Genomic DNA, 20,051 nt, shown 5'->3' with positions numbered 1-20,051 from the left:
TTTTAGAACCAACAGAAATCCTATCTCCTCTCTCTGGATCTTCAAAGAACTCCGGTCCTGCCCTCCAGCCTCCTGCCCAGGGTCACCCATAAGGCCATGGACACCTGAGAGTCGGCAGTCTGGAGTCCCTACTGCTTTATTGCAGAAATCCAGCAGAGGGCCGGGCGGTGGTGGCGCACGCCTTTAATCCCAGCACTCGGGAGGCAGAGGCAGGTGGATCTCTGTGAGTTCGAGACCAGCCTGGTCTACAGAGCTAGTTCCAGGACAGGCTCCAAAGCCACAGAGAAACCCTGTCTCGAAAAAAAAAAAAAAAAAAAAAAAAACAAAAACAAGAAATCCAGCAGAGGGCACCTGTCCTCTGTCTACTAACCCCCCTCCCGCCCCATCAGTACTAGATAGAATGATGGGATAAATTGGAGAGATGAACTGCCTATAAGATGGAAACGTCAGAGCGTGGTGGGAGAGTGTGGAGAGGGGACACGGCGGGGAGCAGCTGGTGGCGCTGCAAGATGAAGCCAGTACCCACTTTTGGGGAAAGATGCCAGAGGACATGCTGAGTGGGTGCACCACCAGGGAAGGTTGGGCGTGAGGTGGGTGGGTAAGACCACAGGCAAACATAAGCTCCTCTGTGCATACCCACCCACAAACAGAAAACCCGCCAAAGACACCCAGAACAACCAAGGGACTCACACGGAGGCGGGAAGAGTCACAGAGAGGAGTTTTGGGATCTTCGCAAGATTGGTTGGGGGTCTCTCTCTCCAAGCAATGGAGAGGATAGGAAAGAAAACACTCCAATCTTTCTTTATTCCTAGGTCCTTTTTTAATTAAAAAAATAAGATCTAGTACTCGGGGAGCTTAGAATTGTGTGCACCTTTAAGTGGGGGTGGACAGAATTGCTATACATCAGTTTTTAAACCTGGGCACTGCCTCCATTCCTCCTGCCTCCCAGGGTCCTACTTCACTCTTGGGTTGTTCTCTTCTGAGGTGCCAAAGCCTCATATAGCCACGCCTCTCTCAGAACTGGTCCTGCCCTGGCCCCGCCCCTGCTGTCCGTGAACCGCCTTATTCCCACATCACCACTTTCAACAGAGAGCGCTTGCGTTATTCATTCTTCTCTTTCCCCCCACAGGTACATGTCACCCTTACCACGTGACTCCTCAACTACTCAGTTAAGAATATGGCCGATAGGGGTTACAGCTGTTATCTGTCAGTTTTTGCTGCCCTTTCTACGCCCAGGAAGTTGGCGTCGTGAGTCTAATTCATCTTCCAGAAAAGGGGAGAAGCCTGGAAGAGCTGGGGGTGCAGTTCTCAAGATCATGGAGGGGACGGGATCTGGCTTGGTTTCAAATTCTGCTGCTCCATCAGGTAGACGGGGTAGGAATTGCGGCCCCCTCTGTCCTCAGGGTCGAAATCCTCTGAGTTCTGGGTCGTCGGTACACGGCGTGTTCGCGACGCGCAGGCAACCTGAGATGGCAGGAAGGAGTAAGGTCACCGCCAGCTGTTCGACTTTGTCAACCACCCCTGGGCTTTTCTCTCGGAACCTGCACCTTTTGCTTGTCCAAGGTTCTATCCAAGCCCTGGTCCATATTCCAGACCTAGCTCCAATACAGAGTCCCAGATTCCACACACAACCCCCTCTGCCCTGGTCACCTTATCCTTAAATCCCTACCCTCACACCCAAGACTACAACCAACTCCCAGATTTTCTCTCCCACACCCCTTCCATCTCAGCCATGGCCTTCTCTTCCAACTCTTCCCATCTTACAGATTTGCTGGGTTTCTCCTCTTTATACCCCAGCTCACTATTCTCTCTAACTCCGAACCCTAATCTCTCCTCAGTCTGTCTCCCCTAGCCCTGCCCCATTGCCCTTACCAAAAAGATCAGGCCAATGAAGATGAGCAGGACAATCACGGCCAGGAGGATCACGACAACTATGGCCCACGCAGGGAACGAATTGTTCTCTCCCTTTGCCCCCTCAGCGTGGAGGCCTCCAGGTGAGCTGTGGCTGCTCTGCTGCTGGTGAGTCCCTGAAGTGCTGGATCCCAGGTCTGTTCTAGTTGTCCCAGAGCAGAGGAGTCCCCGCTGTGTGGTCTCAGATTTAGGGAGACGAGGAGAGAGAGCAGTAGACTTGCCCTCTGTGACCTTGACTGGAGGCCCCGTGCTCACGAGGACTGCTACTGTTTTCTCTGGGTTTCCTGGAGCGTTTATGGGCTTAGTGGTCAGTGTGGTTTTCCTCCGGAATACTGTGGGACTTTGTGAGACTCGTGTGGCTTCCTGGGTGGTTGACGTGGCTTCTTCTGGGTGTTCTGTAGACTTTGCTGAGACTTGTGTTGTCTTTTGATTGGCCAGTGTGGTATCATGTTCTACAGGCATCACTTGGGCTCTTGTGGTCCTCTCATTGGCTGAGCCGGTCTCACTTTCATACTGAGTGGGTGTTGCTTGGAATCTTGTGGTCCTCTCACTGGCTGATAAATCCTCTCCCTCATGCTCTGCCGGAGTCACTTGAACTCTTGTGGTCTTCTCGCTGGCTGATGTGGTCTCTTTGATGTGTTCTGTAGTCGTTTGCTCAGGCTTGTCTGAGGCAAATGGAGTCCTGTGAGCTTCAGCTGCTGGTGTTGCTGGGGTCCTTGGAGTCCTGTATGAGGTCTTTGGGGCTTCTGAGGATTTTACTGAGGAAGATGTGGTTTTTCTACTGAGCTCTGAGTCATGGGAAGGAGTTGTGGGTTTATGTGAGGTGGTCCTTAGCCCAGTGTTGGTATCCACAGGTCTCGTTGGTGTACCTGAGTTCCGCGTTACTCTGGTTTTGCTTGTTGTAGATTTACAGGTTGTTCTTCTCCTGGGTGCTGAGGTTGGATGACTTCCCTCTGATCCTTTCTCTGTGTTAGTGGATTTGGGGTCATCAGCTGAGCGTCCATTCTGGATCATTGGGTCTTTTCCTGGACTGGTGGCATTCTTTTCCAAAGCAGGGGTCATTTCATGGCGAACAGTGGTGTTTTGGTTATCTGTGGCTTTGGAGTTGTCTACAGATTTGTGAACTGGTTTGTCAAGGCGTACGGTGGTGCACCGCTTTTTGGGCTTCTGGGTTGCTGTAGACTTAGGGAGGTCCGGAGCTCGTTGGGGGTTCAGATCAGTGTGGACAGAAAGAGCCTTGTGAGTAAGGCCTGGAGTAAGGGTGAGCAGATGATCAGATGTTGAAGGTTCACCGGTCTTCTGAAGTTCCTGAACTGTGTTAGCACCTGTGGAGAGAGAGACAGATGAGGGGCTTCCCTACAGTCTTGCCTGCCTTTGTACTAGGCGTCCTCAGGATGCACAGCTGTCTTCTCTGGAAGGCTCATTAGAATACCACACTGTTTAACCCCATTCTCACCTCTAGCCGTGGAACTTTTGCCCAAACTGCACCTTCAGCAAAAATGTAGTCTCTCTCCTTCCCCACACCCATACCTCAACTTTCTTCTCAGCCTTCTGGCATCTCTCCTGGGTCCTCTTTAGATCTAGTATCTCTCGTTGGTTAATATGGTCTCTCCCTCATACCCTGTGGGACACGTTTGGACTCTTGTGGTCCTCCCATTGGCTGACACATTCTGTCAAACGTATCATCATTGACTCCTCCAATAACCTCTCGCTTGCTTGTGTGCCTGTGAACATCTCCTTCCTACTGCACCTGCCTCGGTCTCCCTTCCCACGGAATTGCTGAGAGGAAAAGGAATTCATGTCAGAATCTCGGTCTTTCTGTGGCATCCCAGTTCCATTCCAGAGGTGACAATGTGAGAAACTGAGGCACACTTCAGGCAGAACTTTCCAGGTGAGAGGTTGAGAGAGGAGGATGAGGTAGAAGAGGATGGGAGAGGAAAAGGGAGACTTCCATTCGGGTGCTGAAGTTTGGTCTGAGCGAAGGGAGGTAGTTCAGCCCTTGTTTCTACCCACGTTGGGTCCCCTCTCTGTACCATGTCTGAGAATAGATGAGGGAGACTCTTGACAGAAAACGGTTTCTCCTGGCAGGTCCTGGCAGCGGTGAGCAATCAGCTGGATTCTGGGAGGGGTTCTGTTTAGGGACAGGGTGTGCAGGAGAACACCTTTATCAGCAGGCAGATATGGGCCTTAGTGAAAACACAACTGGATAGGGACAGATGTGTCTCTGACGCTGACCAGAAGAACGAGAGCCCGGAGATTACCAGGGAGTAGAGAGACATAGCTGAGATTGTCAGCACTGTTAGCTCAGGGTGGCACCCGGCTCAGGGCTGATTCCCAGTGGTGGGAAACAGATCCACCTGCCTTCCCGCTGGTGAGAATGGGGGCTGGGGACTCAGTCCTAGGAAGTGTGGGAAGAGCGGACCAGGAGGTGAGAATAGAGAAGCCCAAGTCCCATGAGCTGCAAGGAAGAGGCCTCACTGTCCCTCTGATCTCCCTTTGAAAGCATTCTCCTCTCGGTGATTGGGAGCACCATTTTCCAGATGCCATGGTGTAGATCCAGACTGCCCCTAAAGGAGTTAAATACCTAGTCCCCAGATGGGCACTGCTGGGAGGTGATGGGACCGTTGGGAGGCGGGGTCTATGAAAGGAGGTTGGGTTATAGCACATTCCCTTGGAGAGACTGCTAGGCTACCGGCTCCTTTCTCTTTCCTGTTCCTGACCAATCAGGGAATGGCGTCACTCTGTCCCATGAGAACGGGCTGCAATGGGCTCAGAGCACCAGGGCCAGTTGTTCATGGATGCAATCATCAAAAACTATGGCCCCAAACAAGACTTTTGTCTTCATAAGTCCATAACCTCCAGCATCTTGCTACAAGTAGGGAGAGCTAACGCAGCAAGCCAGGCACCTGATACCTTCACAGATATTCACTCACCACGGCTGAGCTTCCAGCCCTCACCAGGCTCTTAGAAGCTGCCAGTCTCCCCGTTTTTCCATCTGTGGAACTGGAATCTCATGGAGGAAGTGACCCCCCCCCCGCTTAGCAACAACAACTTTTGTTCAGTATTTCCTATAATCCTCATTTATCTGCCCCAAGGACCTCTTGCGGGTGAGAACTATCTTCTGTTCTCCCTGCTGTATACGGAGGGAACGGGGTTCAGAGTGGTTAGGTAATCCCTGGGATACCCAGCCAGTAAGAGGTGGAGTCAGGATTTGAACACACATCCTAGGATGCCAGCCCCAGACTAGGACTGGTTAAGAACTCAGCACCGACCCTGAGAACCGGGTCAGTCTCTCTGGGGAGGGGAGGGCCCTGCTGCAGCTTACACGTTTGTTTATTTAATCTTTTTCACAAACCCACGTTTTTACAGGTGGGGAGGAAGCTGAGATCTAACTACCCAGGTGTCCACTACCCAGGCGTCCACTACCCTCCATGTTTCAAACACACCAAGGGCCCGATAGAGACCCACAGAGTGAACCAATGAGTCACTCATGGCGGAGAGTGCTGAATCCCACTGGCCTTGCAGAACTGAGGGACAAGCTTGAAGTGCAGGCTTTGTCCCCATCAACTTTGTCTTGATCCTCCTACACCTATCTCCCCAGTGTTAGGTTTACAGCTGTGCACCACCACAGTGCGGGGAACCTTACTCAGGGCTTCAAGCATGCTTGCCTAGAACTGCACCATTGTAACGACAGCCCCAGCCCCTCTTCCCACATCCTCTGTCTGAACTTCCCTGGGTAGGCTCTGGAGTTCTGTGCCCTACCTGAGTCTGGGGACCAACAGGTCCTGTGGACAGATGCTGGACCACATCGGAACAGTCCAGAGGAATTTGCCCACTTTCTTTTTCTGCCGTACACAGTCATGTGCCCCAACCCTGGTCCAGACACACACACACACACACACACACACACACACACACACACACACTTGTGTGCACATGCCTGTGTACCCTCCAGTCTCTCCCCGCATCCTGCCCCACCAATATCCAAGGGCACTCCCCGACCTCACCCATCACCACTGCTGCACCCAGCCTTCTGTCCTGATGCAAATCTCCAGGTGACTAGGGTGAACTTGCTCCCCTGCGCCCCCTACTGGTTTGTTGCACTCGTGCAGCAGCTTGACACCAGGTGGACATCCATAGACATGGAGAGAAACAGATAAGCTCGGACAGGCTCTCTAGGGCTGTGCCGCAGGGCCATCTGGGTAGGAGCACGGCCGTCAGCTCAGAATGCCGACAGAGCACACTGTAGAGGTCTGTCAGTGGTGCTGAAAGAGTCTCAGCTCCCAACCCTGCCACCCCACGGGAACCCCAGCAAGACCCCGAGCTCAGGGCAGGAGCCCCAGCTCAGTTTCGCCAGGTGAGCCTATTGGAAGAAGGTGCTGCCTGCCATGCCCCAGAAGTACCCACCCCCAGAACTCTGGTTTGAGGGTCTCACATCTGTTAGGGAGGTAGGAGTTCTGCACTTTTGTCTACATGATAAAGACGCCCCCGTAGAGGTCCAGGCCCCATCAAAGTGTTCCCTGCATTTGGCATCTCTACTCCCTGTCCCAGCACTGTTTGTTAACTAAGTGAACTGACCTAACGATGCTACCTCCTTCCCTAGCGTCTCTTGTGTGCGGCAAACTTTTCTTATCCAAGTCTTGGGATATTTTTCACCTATCAGATGGAAACAGAACCTCGTTGAGCTGCTGTGAAGGTTAAATGAATAAATATGGACGAAATGCCAGAACCATGCCTGTGCAGAGTAGGCTGTACCCCCGCCACGGGCACAGGCCGTCAGCATCCTTCCTGCTGTATCATTGACAGGTGAGCTAAATGGCTGAGTCAAGTGGGGGAGCTGGGTCTGTCTTGAACCTTCCGGAACCCACCCTGCGCTCTTGCCCTGCAAAGACCCCCAGCTGTGTGACTCCTCCGCTAGAAGATGGAGATCATTGACCCTCTGGGGAATTAAGGAGACACCGGCAGAAGCACCATGAGTGTCAGTGGGTTCCTTACCTGTGGTAAGTGCCCAGGATGTGCGAGCTCCCTCCCCTGTCCCCCTAGAACTAAAGTCTACACAGCATCTTTATGTCAGCTTGAAGCTCTAGGCAGGTGTAGCCCCCCCCCCAGACCATCTCAAAAGAAACGGAGCAGAATCGAGATTCCTCTCCTGTGTGTCGTGAACACACTAGGCAAAACCCTTCACAGCCATTCGTGCTGCTACCCTAACCCTAACCCTAACCCTAGATTCCTCTCCTGTGTGTCGTGAACACACTAGGCAAAACCCTTCACAGCCATTCGTGCCGCTCGCCATAGTTCATTGCTGTGGCCGATCATCCAGCCCCATCCACACCAAGAAATAAGACCTTTGTGATTTCTATCCCCTATATAATGGCGACCCCTTTACCTCTCTGAGCATCTTACCTGCCTCCCAAGAAGCTGGAAGGAAGAAGAGGCAGCAGAGGAAGCCAAACGTGGAACAGAGACCGCTGGTCAGTTGAGCCATGTCAGAGCTAGGAGGCCGCTGAGGGACCACGGACCAGGGACCCTTCATCTTATAAGGGGTCAGGTTTGACGTCACGGGGGCTGGGGCTACTCTGAGCTAAGCCTTAAGCAAATGGAGCTGCCCCACCCATAGGGGTGCCCTGATAATGGGAGACCGCAGCTGTGTCATGAGCTAGGTACCTGGGTTCCACCAAAGGCGTGGGATCTGGAGACTCAGAAGGGATCTGGGTGGGGTAGCCAGGGTGCCTCCTTATCCAGCCCCTGCAGAAGGAATGGCTTGTATGGGGTGGCCTGCAGGCTCTGAGCCAATTCTTGTGTTCTAGAGGGATTGGACAGGGCACTGGACAGGTCCAGGCTTTGGGAGGAGGCTCATACTCACCCTCCTGTGTCTCTAGCGTCATCCAGCCCCACGCCCCTAACTCACACATAGCCAGCCACACTTTCTGCCCTGGGTGGAGTGTCCCCAAGTCTAGGTGAAAGAGCAGGGAAGGGGGCAGCCCTCACGTGGTCCATGACACACAGAAGCTTCCATTGCGTAAGGATAGGCTGTGAGGACAGCTGAGGCAGGGAACCCCAGGGCTGACATTACTTGTCCCCTCTGGGGACATCTGTCCTTTCTGTACCTCTTCTGCCATCCCAGGCAGCAGCTGCCTCGACCTCAAAGCTGCGTCTGCCCCTGCTCAGAAAACTGCACCTCCTATTTCTAGACTTTCTGCCCCCCTTTCTCCTCACTGAAAAGTCTCAGTTGTGGGGCTCAAGGGGGAATCACCTCATATCCCCTTTGAACCCCGTACCTGAGACTTCACTCTTTCCCTACCTAGAGCAAGTGTTAGCTTAGAGACCAGCTCCACCGAGGTTCTAGGAGAGAGGAGCCCCTACCCCTCCCTACATCTGATCTACTCGAAGGCCTCCTACACTGTGAGCACCCTGGGGCAATGCCTTTGTCGTCCCCCCCCCCCACATCCACATCCCCAGTCTCTGGGGCAGTGCAGCAGACAGTCAGTCAGCGATCCGTTGCCAGTGTGGGGATGTGGCTCAATGGGGAGTGATTGTGTTAACTCCAACACCATAAAAGATGTGAGTCCCCTGGCGGGATGGAAGCAGGGCCGTTGCTCCCTAAGGGAAGTGGGCAGCAGAGGGGATAGGGGGACCTGAGATCCTCAGGGTAGGAGCTGGGGCTGGGGCAGCTGAGGCTCCTGAGCACCAGTGGTCCAGCATGAGTAGTGCCTACGCCCTTAGGGCTGGATCAGGAAAGGAGAGAGGTCAACTGCCATGAACTCAATTAACGGGAGATTAATGAGCCTCTGTGGTTGTGCCTAAGACTGCCAGCTCAGAGCTGGGCAGCCTGTGAAATCACAGCGAAGCCTGCAGGACGAGGACCCTGAGGCAGAGACAGGCCTCTCCCTGCAGCTCCATCCAGACCCTAGAGCCCCTGACAGCCTCCTTTTCCACTTGTCTTCTACACCACGCTTCCTCTAGAGTCCCTAGCTCCAAGACACTGGCTCCCTGTGGAAAGGGCCAGTTTTCCTCCCCAGGGGAGACTCGGGAATTCCAGGAGCATCCATGTCACAGAGATGCGTGCTGCGGGTATCTAGCGGGAGGAGGCTAGAGATGCTGCTGGCCACAAGAGTTTCTGTTTGGGAGTAAACTCCAACCAGTGCCTGTGAACAAACACCCTCCTCCCACTGTGGTCACAGCTCACAGAAGACCCAGCTGTCTAGAGAGAAGGAGCCTGGCATGGGTAGAGGCCAACAGACTCGGTTTCTAGAATAACTCACTAACCGCTGTTCTTTTAAGTATGTTTTTTCATGTGCATGCGTGTTTTGCCTGCATGTGTGTCTGCAAAACAGTTGCGCAGCGCCCATGGCCAGAATAGAGAGTTGGAGCTCCTGGGATCAAAGTTAGGAGTTACAGACAGTTGTGAGCCATCATGTGGGTACCGGGAATCAAACCCTGGTTCTTTGGGAGATCAGTGAGTATTCTCCACCTCTCCAGCCCTAGGCACTCAATTTATCTTTTTAAATTTTTTGTTGTTTTACTTGTCTTTTTTTTTAAAGATTTATTTATTATGTACACAGTGTTCAGCCTCCATGTATGCCTGCAGGCCAGAAGAGGGCGCCAGATCTCATTACAGATGGCTGGGAGCCACCATGTGGGTTGCTGGGAATTGAACTCAGGACCTCTGGAAGAGCAGACAGTGCTCTTAACCTTTGAGCCATCTCTCTAGCCCCTGTTTTACTTGTCTTAATTCCCTTTCTCTCTCTCTCTCTCTCTCTCTCTCTCTCTCTCTCTCTCTCTCTCTCTCTCTCTCTCTCGTGTGTGTGTGTGTGTGTGTGTGTGTATGTATGTACATATGTGTATCTGTTTTGCTTTAAGACAAGGTGTCCTGTACTCCATCTGGTCTTGATTTTGCTATGTAGCTGAGGATAGCCTTGAACTCATGATCTCCCCCTCATGTGCTGGGCTTACAGGCATGTACCACCATACCTGACTACTAAATTGTTTTGTTTTTTGAGACAGGATCTTGGTATCTTACGTTGGTTGTCCTGGAACTCATTATGAAGACCAGGCTGGCCCCCAATTGGTGACTCTCTTTCTGCCTCTGCCCCTTGGGTGCTGAGATTACAGGAAGACACTGCCATGCCTGGCCCAAGATGGCATCTTACAGACACAAGAGGTGACTCTGTCTGAGTGGGAGGCAGGGGAGTCAGTCATGGGAGCCTCTTGTGGGAACTGACGAGGCCAGCAAACATCTTCCAGTCACAAGAGGTGACTCTGTCTGAGTCGGAGGCAGGGGAGTCAGTCACGGGAGCCTCTTGTGGGAACTGACAAGGTCAGCAAAGCCATCTTGTTTTTAGCCATTTCAGCCCTACCTGTCATGAGCATTGCTGGCAGCCAGATGGTAGCAATGTAAGGGGTCACAGCTTCACTCCTAACTCATCTCCCCCAGAACTGGCATGTCTGTGAGATGAAAAATGAATAGGATGTCCTGATCAGGAGGTCCGGGGGCCAACTGCCCAGATCTGGGCTCTTGCGTGGAGTACTGCTTCCTGTGACCACCCAGTCGTCAGGGTTCTTTGCTGAGCAGGAGCGGCGGTGATTAAGAGTCAGCGCGATTAGTGCCTCACACGCACACTCATGTGATGCTCCCAGGATCTCTTTGAGGTAGAGGCTGCTCCACCCACGGCTCAGTTCTCGCTCTGAAGAGTGTGCCCGCAACACACAGCACCAGCCTGCAGCGGTGGTTCACACCTGCCACACGTTACCGTTTAGGAATTATCATTGGTTCATTGGTAAAGTGTTTGCTGTACGAGCAAAAGGGCCTGAGTTCTATCTCCAGCACCCACATAAAAAGCCCGGCATGGGGGCTGGAGAGACGGCTCAGGGGTTAAGAGCTCTTGTTGCTCTTCTTCCAAAGGACCTGGGTTTGATTCCTGTATGGTAGCTCACAACCGTCTGTAACTCTGGTTACAGAGGGATCCGATGCCTTCTTCTGGTCTCTGTGAGCACTGCACACACGTGGCGCTCATACACACATGCAGGCAAAACACTCACTCACAGAAGACAAAATAGAAATGAAATCTCAAAGATGGAAGCTCTCCGCTGCCCAGGTTTCCCACCTGGCAAGCCACGGAGACTGGGTTGTCAAGACACCAAGAGGGACCCGGTGAGGCCCCACCCACCCCTCCCTTTGGGGTGCACATTCCAGAGCCCTTCTCTGGCAGGGATGATGACAGCTAAGGACAGTTAATCATTAATCCCTCAAGAACCTCTGAGGGACCCAGGCTTGGGTGGGGCCTGGCACTTGCAGGAGGGCCCCCACTTGTCCCTACCTCTCTCTCCTCTGAGGTCTGAAGCAAACAATGGGGGGGTACCCCTCCACATTACCCAGGAGCCAGTGAGTGGCCCTCTCCAGGGTCATGGGAACCACTCTGGGAGAACTGGAAAATCCAGTTGCCGGGTCTCTTAGTGCCCCCCACACCAGTGCTGAGGGCCCAGGTAAAGAGTGGCTGTTTCCATTTCCCTTCTGCCGTGGGAGAAGTGAGGTAGCCACAATGGGGTCTTCGATGCCCCTCTTCCTCCTCTTGGCTCTCCTCAACACCTCACATGCAACAGGTGAGGGCTGGAGGGTGGACACGAGAGGGGGGGAGGATTCCTTGGTACTGAGTCCCTGATCTGATGGGGCAGCACTGGAGGAAAGGGAGTCTGGGGCGGAGGCAGGGGACATGCCCCCCCACACACACCAGGAGGTATCATGACCCTGACTCTTGGGCCCTGAATCACATTTTTGGTTTCCCAGGACCAAAGGTTATTCTGAAAGTAAAGTTGGCGGAGGTTTTCCAGGCCAAGGCCTCCCAGGACTCCAGCTTCCTGGGCATGCTCCAAAAGGTAGTTCTTAGAAAGGGGATGGGGTGCTGTGTGCTTCTCTGAGCTCCTGCGGGTCTCTGCTCGGGCTGCCTGAGTCACGGGGGAGGGGGAGAGAGTGGGGTACCATCTGCAGCTCAACCTCTACTCACTTTTGTTCCCCAGATCTGCCTCCTCCTCCACCTCCCATCGGGGACCAACATGACCCTCCATCACAAGGGGCCACTACACCATCTCACCTGCAAAACTTGAGGGCAGCTAAATTCAGCTTTCAGCTCTGAGGAGTGGGTAACAGAAGTGAGCCGGCCTTGACCTAGCAGGCCCTCGCCGCCATACCACATGCTAATAAACAGGTGGGATCTAATGACTGGCCTGGTGTGTGCAGTGGGTCTGTGAGCACAGGACATGCCAGCGTCTGGGTCTGTGTGCACAGCACATGCCAGCGTCTGGGTCTGTGAGCACAGGGCATGCCAGCATCTGGGTGGAGTGATTCTCCTGTTCTCTGAGCAGAGGTGCTAACTCTCTGTACATCATGGAAGCCTAGAATATTAGGAGTGAGATAACTTCAGACAGACGACAGACAGACAGAGGGAACACCTCTCCGGCTGTGGTCCTCCTTGTCCCCGGCTTTTCCCGAATGCTCTGAAAGAGTATCTTCTTTTACAAGAGAAAATCCAGACCAGAGAGCATTGTTATCCTGAGGTCCAACAGCCGCCATGAAACCAGGTGCCATACAGATGTCTTAGTTTATTTAAGGAAGATTTTAATTGCAGCCTCTTGTCCTAAGCTTCGGGGCTGTAGGTCCAGGAACCCCTTGGAATGCGGACAGAACATCTCAGGACATACACAGCCCATTGGCCCTGGGTCCTACTGGCCTTCATGGCTGGTCAGGGTGGAGAGCGGGGTAGAGGGAGCTCAGAGGCAAGGGAGGGGTGAAGCTGAGAAGTAGCCAGCAAGTTCGAGTTCCAGTTCCGGAGGCTGGAGGGAGGCAGCCCTTAGAGGAGTGTGTGACACCTGACATGTGAACCTGGGATCACAGGTGTCCTCGAAGGGTGGGTCCTCTTCAAGCTTCTACTCACAAGATGGGGGTGGTGGCAAAGCCTGCATGCTAGGACTCCTCTGAGAACAATGTCGGTAGACTCGAGAGGATGGGTCGCAGAGCCTGCCATACTGTAGGTGGGCACATTTGGGACAGACTGATGTCAGAGTAAATCAGTTCAAATCCTGCCAGGTACCCAGATGCCTCTTTCTACTTTTACCCTACTGCCTTCCTCAAGATTATCTTGAGCTGGGCCTATAGGTGCACACCTTTGATCCCAGCACACGGGAGGTAGAGGCAGGCAGATCTCTGAGTTTGAGTCCATCCTGGTTTCCAGAGCGAGTTCCAGGACAGGTAGGTGTGGGACCCAAGCAGCAGTGAGACCCCCCAGAAAGTAGGCCCAAGTTTCTGTTTACCCTAAGCAATGCCTGACTCCAGGAAAGACCACAAACTGAGACTACCCAGGTACCACCCAGGAACGGACCAATCAGTATCCAAGGGGACAATACCTGCCTTTCCAGCCACTGTAGATAGGATTGCCAGGTTCCTTAGCCCAGCACGCATCCATCCCTTTCACCCAGACACCTCTAGACAAATGTCACCCAATCAGGGGTCCTGAACCTTAGGAATCTCCTCACTCCAACTTTTACTATGATGAAAACCCCACCCCAACTGGGCTCGGAGCGCTCGGCTCTCTTCTCTGCCTCAGACAGACTAAGCTCAAGCTTAGTCTCCCTGGTGGTCTTTTGGGGGTCCCCATGATCCGGGCATAACGCCAAGGCTACATAGTGGAACCCTGTCTCAAAAACTGACTAAATCCTGTAACCTTAGACCTGACTGACCCCTTGGGAGGGTTGGGATGACTGCTACTGTCCTTCCCGGTCTCCACCCATGCCACCGTCACCCCACGTAAGAGCTGACTCGTGTGGAAGATACTCCAGGGAGAACATCTCTGAAGCCCAGAGAGAACATCTCTGAAGCCGAGGACGCACAGATGGGAAGGAAGCAGAAGCAGACATTTTGCTCTGCCTCTCTTCTCCTCTGGCTGTCTTGGAACATGCAGCATCAAGGAGAGGTAACCCATAGGTCCCCGGGGGACCCCGGTGTTCTATGACTTGCGCTTGGACTGCCCCAGGAGGGAAGTGGCCCCCACGGGTCAGGCGTGCAGACTCCAGGTGAGCTAGGGGCTTGAGGAGCAGACAGACGTCTGTTCTGTCCAGCTCCTAGTGCTCAAGGCCTGGGCTCATCAGCGCGTAGCTTCTGGATTCTTTCCCTATAGCAGTGGAGATACCGCCTTGGGGTTCACCGCAGTTGTGAGGGGGACAAGGAAAATGAAAATCTCCCTGAGGTGGGGGTTTCTTGTTCCCAGAAGACATTGCAAGAAGAAATGGCAGGATGGCATGGGGGCGGGGTTTCTAAAAAGGGCCAATAGGTGAAAGGGGGCGGACCCAGGGACCTTATATAACACCCAAGCCAGCTCCCGTTAGTAGATGATCAACTTTGGGGCTGTTATTTTTCTGATTCTGCAGCTTTGTGTTTTATCTTTCCCCGGTGTTCAGTTCTCCAGAGGACACACTCAGCAGCTCCTACATGACCAGCTAGAGATTTCTCTCTTGAGAACCACGGTGGCGGGTTAAGTCACCACTCCTAAGCAGAGACAGGACAAACCAGGCCCCAAGGTACTGGGAAGGAAGGGTTGCAGCGGGCAGGTTCCTCACTCAGCACACCTGAGAAAGGACCATGGGGTAGGGCCTTAGCTTCCTCAAGTGCGGGCACCTGGAGGTGGGCTGTATTGGGGGTAGGGAAGACTCAGCTTTACCGGCGCGTTAACGCCTGCGCCCCGCAGAAGCCAGAGACATCCCCTGGAGTCACAGGCAGTTGTGTGCCCCAGACCTGGGTGCTGGGAATGAAAACCTAGGTTTTCTGAAGAGCTGAGTCGTTTCTCTGCACTGCTTCCTAAGCTGTTGTAACTTTGGAGAATTCAGAGCGGTCTTGAGGCAGAGGAAAGAGGTGGCAAACTTGCTTTGAGTTGGAAGTGTCTGAAAGTGGAGGCAGCGACAGGTGAGGCGGTCAGGGGTCTCTTAGGGGCAGGAAGGCTTTGTTGCATGCTGCTACCCCGACGGCTTTTGTTGTTTGTTCAGAACCCAAATGGCTACTGTTGAAGTAACGGGACAAATGACCTCTCCACCCTACCCCATCCTCTAAATCAGGATCTCCCCACGCCAGACATCCCCCACCCCCAGCCCTATTGTGTGTGCAGTGCTCCCCACTCCCCTTGCTGAGACCCTGAACTTCGAGTGTCCTGTGGCTGGAAAAACAGGCTGTAGGGCTGTGGATCTGGCTTACGGGTTGAAGGCTTGCCTAGTCTTGCACAGGGCCTGGGTTCCATCCCCAGCACTGAGGTTTGCAGCAGCCTAGGGTCAGATTCTAGCCAAGCTGCTAGCAGTAACTGCTAGGCTCGGTCGACCGGGGGAGAGGCTCTGTGCCCGGGGGAGGCTCGGTCGGCTGGGGGAGGCTCAGTCTGCTAGGGGAGGCTGGAGCTGCGGCTTCCGCTGGGTCTTCACACCAGCTCTTTCCACCCCACATCTCCAGGCTTCTATTTTTTTTCCTCTTTGCTGCCTGTTTCTGCCCCCTCACACCCTGGGCATCCACTTTTGTTTTTAATTTCCAGTTGCTATAACATAAACAGGCGGCGGGGGGGGGGGCTTCTGTATTCTCTAGATCACAGGTACATGTGATAAATAATTCACCCCAGGTGCTGGGCTTGCTTACAGATTATAGACTTGAGGAGGAAAGATGGTTCGATGGAATGTTTACCCCGGTTTTGTTTTGAGTGGTGGGTTTTTTTTTTGTTTTTGTTTTTTTTTTTTTTTTTGGCAAGGGAATTCATTAATCTGAATAAACTCCCCCTTTTCTCTTTGGTCCTACTGAGAAAGGAGAGGGTACTGACATACCAGGTCAGTAAAATCCCAAGAGGATGCTCTGGCAAGGTCTGGAAGATGTTTCAGTGTCTCTTGCCTACAGATGGCCCTCATCAGCAGAGATTCCCATGGTCCTTCCTAGGACTGATCGTGGGTCTAAGAAGGGAACACCTGGTGTTTTTCTGCACACGGACCTGACCTTAATATAAACTGGAGGACTTTTTTTCCCCCAATGGCGTCTAGTAGAAAATATCAGTATGTAAAAACCGAGAGGTCTGCACCTGTGAGTGGATGCTGGCGTGGGTGAGAGCTGGCTGGTGGGAGGAGGGGTTTCTTGCTTGTGAAGTTTGATAAACTGTTGCAGAATCATTAAGCCCTTCGTTTTAGCTAGGAGCTGTCAATTAAGGAGGCGCTTTCCTGGCAGCACCAGAAACAAGGGCACAGTTAGGGTAGCAGGGACTGCTGGCTTCTGCAGGGTGGCAAAAACAAGGAGGCTAGCAGGGCCCTTTGAGCACCCACAGTCCATTCTTTCTAGGTTCCAGTTTCCTGGTTAGAGGGGAATGTAGCTTCTGATGGACTACCCTGTTCAGCTGGTCCTTTCCACCTCAGGTGCCATTCCTTAGCCTCTGTCTGTTCACTGGCCGGAGCAGCTCCAGAGGATGGAAGGAGGATGGCCTCTGTCTGGTCACTGTGGTCGGGGCAGCTCCGGAGGTTGGAGGATGGCCTCTGTCTGGTCACTGTGGTCGAGGCAGATCCGGAGGTTGGAGGATGGCCTCTGTCTGGTCACTGTGGTCGAGGCAGATCCGGAGGTTGGAGGATGGCCTCTGTCTGGTCACTGTGGTCGAGGCAGATCCGGAGGTTGAAGGATGGCCTCTGTCTGGTCACTGTGGTCGGGGCAGCTCTGGAGGTTGGAGGATATTACTATTCGAGTGGTCAGGAGTGTCCTTTTTTTAATTTAATTTATTTATTTATTTATTTTTGGTTTTTCGAGACAGGGTTTCTCTGTGGTTTTGGAGCCTGTCCTGGAACTAGCTCTTGTAGACCAGGCTGGTCTCGAACTCACAGAGATCCGCCTGCCTCTGCCTCCCGAGTGCTGGGATTAAAGGCGTGCGCCACCACCGCCCGGCTACTTTTATTTTTTTTAAATATTTTATTTATTGATTATGTATACAATACTCTGTCTGTGTGTATGCCTGCAGGCCAGAAGAGGGCACCAGACCCCATTACAGATGGTTGAGAGCCACCATGTGGTTGCTGGGAATTGAACTCAGGACCTTTGGAAGCACAGGCAATGCTCCTAACCTCTGAGCCATCTCTCCAGCCCCAGGAGTGTCCTTTTGGTATCCATGTTTGTGCCATGGGCTCTTCTATCCTTGGGACCATGACTTTTCCTCCCAGCTGGAAGCCCCTGCCCCTCCAGGCATAGTTTGAGATCACTTTAAGGATCTCACCCTATGACTGCTTTCTGCCTTAAACCCTTGGCCTCATGATGAACAGCCAGTTCCTTTTGGTAAGTGGGCAGAGTGACTGGCAAATGCTCTGGTCTGGATGCAGGCCCAGCATGTCTGAAACCTTGCAGGCAGGATGCAAAAGAACTCATGCATGCAACCCGTTTCAGTGATACTAGTCTCTAGTGTGGCGCTTGAATAACCAGTTCTCTCCAAAAGCCTCCAGCCTGCACATCTGGGGACCAAACAGGAGGTGGGCACCATGGACACTGTCAGCTGTGGCTGATAATGGGACAGTAGGCTTGGCAAAGACCAGCGGCCATTCTCCTTCCCTAGGGCCACGGAACTGAGCTGGTACCTGGCGCCTAAGGAACACCTCCTGCCTCCCTCTGCAGCTTGGCTGGCTATATGATGATATTCTATCCGACATGATGCAAGGGGGGGCAGATATTAATATCCTTGAGGAAAGGGTTTCCATTCTGGAGGGAAGTCCAGCCCTTCAAAGAGCCCCACGATACAAACCTCTGTAACGAGACGCTTTATAACTGGACCCCTGCAGCAGCCGCTAGCCAGTTTGAGGGAACTCCTGCAGTTGAGTAGCTGGCCACGGCACAGCTCCCTACCACACCCTTCTGCTATCTCACCTCCTTTGGGCTTTCTTTTGTGTGCCCCATCTCAGCTTTTCTCTGAGGAACACTCTTTCCCCGGCCACCAACTTGGCTATTCTTTTCTTTCTCTCTCTCTCCTTTCTCCAGTTATGAAAGCCTTGAGGTGACTTGTGCAGTGACATCATCTTAGAGGAGGGAAACGGTTTCATCCAAACAACTCACCAGGGTTTCTGACAACAAAGTACAACGTGTGCGCAGACAAATCACACAATTAAACTAAATGGTATCCCTGAAAAGAAACAGCTAGAGGGAAGGCCTGGGTGCTTATTTAAAACTTTCACTAAGCCCCAGTGATTGTTTGCTGTTGTTTACAGTCATGCTGAGTAAGCCACAGCTAAGTGGGAGTCAGCTGCACTCAGGTGTTAATGTTTGCATCCAGGTAGAAACTGGATTCTTGACCAACAATGTCGCGTTAGCATGCAATCAACTGGTTTGTTCTAAAGTGGTCATGGCTGTTGATGACAAGAGGCTTTGTATTTTTATAAGGCACATCTTTTGGTCCGTGTAAAAAGTTTTTTGAATGTTAACTATTTTCTGACACTTTGGAGTTACTGGTGAGCTCTGAACACCAACATACAGCTATTGGCATGATTAAATGTCTCAGAAATATCTTGGCCAAGGATATAACTAGCTCCTCAAGGAGATATCCCCCAGCCGCCACAGTCACCTGGATCTGACCACAGCAAGTCACACATTGGACCCTCGTGAGGTGATCAAGTGCTCAGATGTGATCCAGTGTTGTTAGGGACTGCGGACCACCAGACCCTGAGTTTCCTGTAAACAACTTGTTTTCCTCTGCTCTGAGCAGCCTGAAGCTGCTCTGGGCATGAGACCCTGATGGCAGGGGAGTGATTTCTGGTGGGCCAGCAGCTGAGAGATCCCAAGAGCTGGGGCGTAAGCTGCCCCCGAACACCGTAAAGGGGGCATTCTAGTTTCAAGGATGACCCGTGTCTCAGGTCTACAAGGTGTGTCTGTGGATGGTAGACAGATCTGCCCATCCACCTAGGCAGTGAGAGGAAGATAGTCGAAAGGGTCTGAAGTATTTCCAAGCGTTTGCATTTCTGTATTAGCCATAAACTTGTGTGATCTGTGTGCTGTCGTGATTCTGCTCATGGAAACAAATCTTAAGAGCTAGCTACAAGCAATGTAACTGTTTCAACTGAGTAGTATCCTCCTCCACATAGTCTCCCATAAACAAGTCATTTGTATCTGATTTACCACCCTTCTAAAGAGTTCCGGAGGTCATGAAATTGCCCATGTACATCCCCACACAGTGACCAGACATGGAACCTCTGCAGGTTGGATTCCTTTGTCAGGATTTCTTTAGCTTTCCCGCAGGCTCTTGACCTGGGACTCAGAACGCTGCTTGTGCTCGCTGCTCTGGTCCAGCTCCTTGGTAGATAACTTATTGTCCGTGATGATGAACCAGCTGCCGCTCTGCCTTGCTCCCGTGAGCCCGGCCCCTGCACCTGGGCCACAGGCCTCCACGCCCCATGCTTTGTGCGCCCCCTGGTGGATGCTAGGCGCTAGCACCTGCCCTGCTGGCCCTCCTCCTCTGCTCTCCCTAGCTCAGGACTTTCTGTAAGGGTAGCTGCCCCAACTTGGCTATTCTTGAACCTCCCAGAAGTCTTTGCTTAACCCCATCTAAGATTCTTGACCCTTTTATATTTCAACACACTCAGTTCCCTTGTCTTCCCTTTGTCCCTCGCGTTCAGTGACTTTTAAAATTTTTGTCTGCATTGGTGTTTTGCCATGGATGTTGGGTTCCCTAGAACTGCCATGTGGGTGCTGGGAACTGAGCCATCTCTCTCCAGTCTGCATTTGATGACTTTTAAACTATCACCCACTGAACCCAGAGGGGGGAAAACCAGGAGACCTGTCTGCTTCCTTCGATAAGCATGCAGACGCATGGCAGCAACTGGAGCTAATGTGTCAGGTGGCAGCCGAGTCCTGCCCTTCTGCCCAGCAATAGGAGCATGCGTCAGAGCAACCGTCGTGTTTGAAATGTGGTTACTGCAGCAGAAAGCGCTGCACCGGAGCCGGGGTGCTGGGTCAGCTAGGCTGAGTCCCTGTTGGTGAGCTGGGTGAGTTCCTTCCATTCTCTGGCTGTGTCCAGATGAAGCTAAAGCCCACAGGAGTCTGTTCTTAGGTATCAGGAGTGACAGAAGACCCAGCCACAGAAGGCTCAACACAAACATCTACCCTGAGTCCCTCT

At 52.7% G+C, this 20,051-nt stretch overlaps 2 protein-coding genes and 1 pseudogene across 2 annotated transcripts; 1 reads left to right on the top strand and 2 right to left on the bottom strand.

Annotated features, from left to right (window-relative positions):
• Nucleotides 1-821: 821 nt before the first annotated feature.
• Nucleotides 822-7,396, bottom strand: Mucl3 (mucin like 3). The gene is made up of 4 exons (XM_075979333.1): nucleotides 7,315-7,396; nucleotides 2,509-3,236; nucleotides 1,873-2,457; nucleotides 822-1,464 (listed from the first exon to the last, which is right to left on the bottom strand). Exons 1-4 carry the CDS (start codon nucleotides 7,394-7,396, stop codon nucleotides 1,315-1,317), a joined length of 1,545 nt encoding a protein of 514 aa, XP_075835448.1. The 3' UTR covers nucleotides 822-1,314.
• Nucleotides 7,397-11,450: 4,054 nt separating this feature from the next.
• Nucleotides 11,451-12,012, top strand: Sfta2 (surfactant associated 2). The gene is made up of 3 exons (XM_075978698.1): nucleotides 11,451-11,511; nucleotides 11,696-11,784; nucleotides 11,926-12,012. Exons 1-3 carry the CDS (start codon nucleotides 11,451-11,453, stop codon nucleotides 12,010-12,012), a joined length of 237 nt encoding a protein of 78 aa, XP_075834813.1.
• A 6,372-nt stretch (nucleotides 12,013-18,384) lies between these two features.
• On the bottom strand, nucleotides 18,385-19,746 carry LOC142853512 (serine/threonine-protein phosphatase 2A catalytic subunit alpha isoform-like; annotated as a pseudogene).
• Between the last annotated feature and the right edge of the window lie 305 nt (nucleotides 19,747-20,051).

The sequence above is a fragment of the Microtus pennsylvanicus genome, chromosome 7 (assembly GCF_037038515.1).
Source record: "Microtus pennsylvanicus isolate mMicPen1 chromosome 7, mMicPen1.hap1, whole genome shotgun sequence".
NCBI lineage: Eukaryota > Metazoa > Chordata > Mammalia > Rodentia > Cricetidae > Microtus > Microtus pennsylvanicus.
This window is presented reverse-complemented; position numbering and strand designations above follow the sequence as displayed.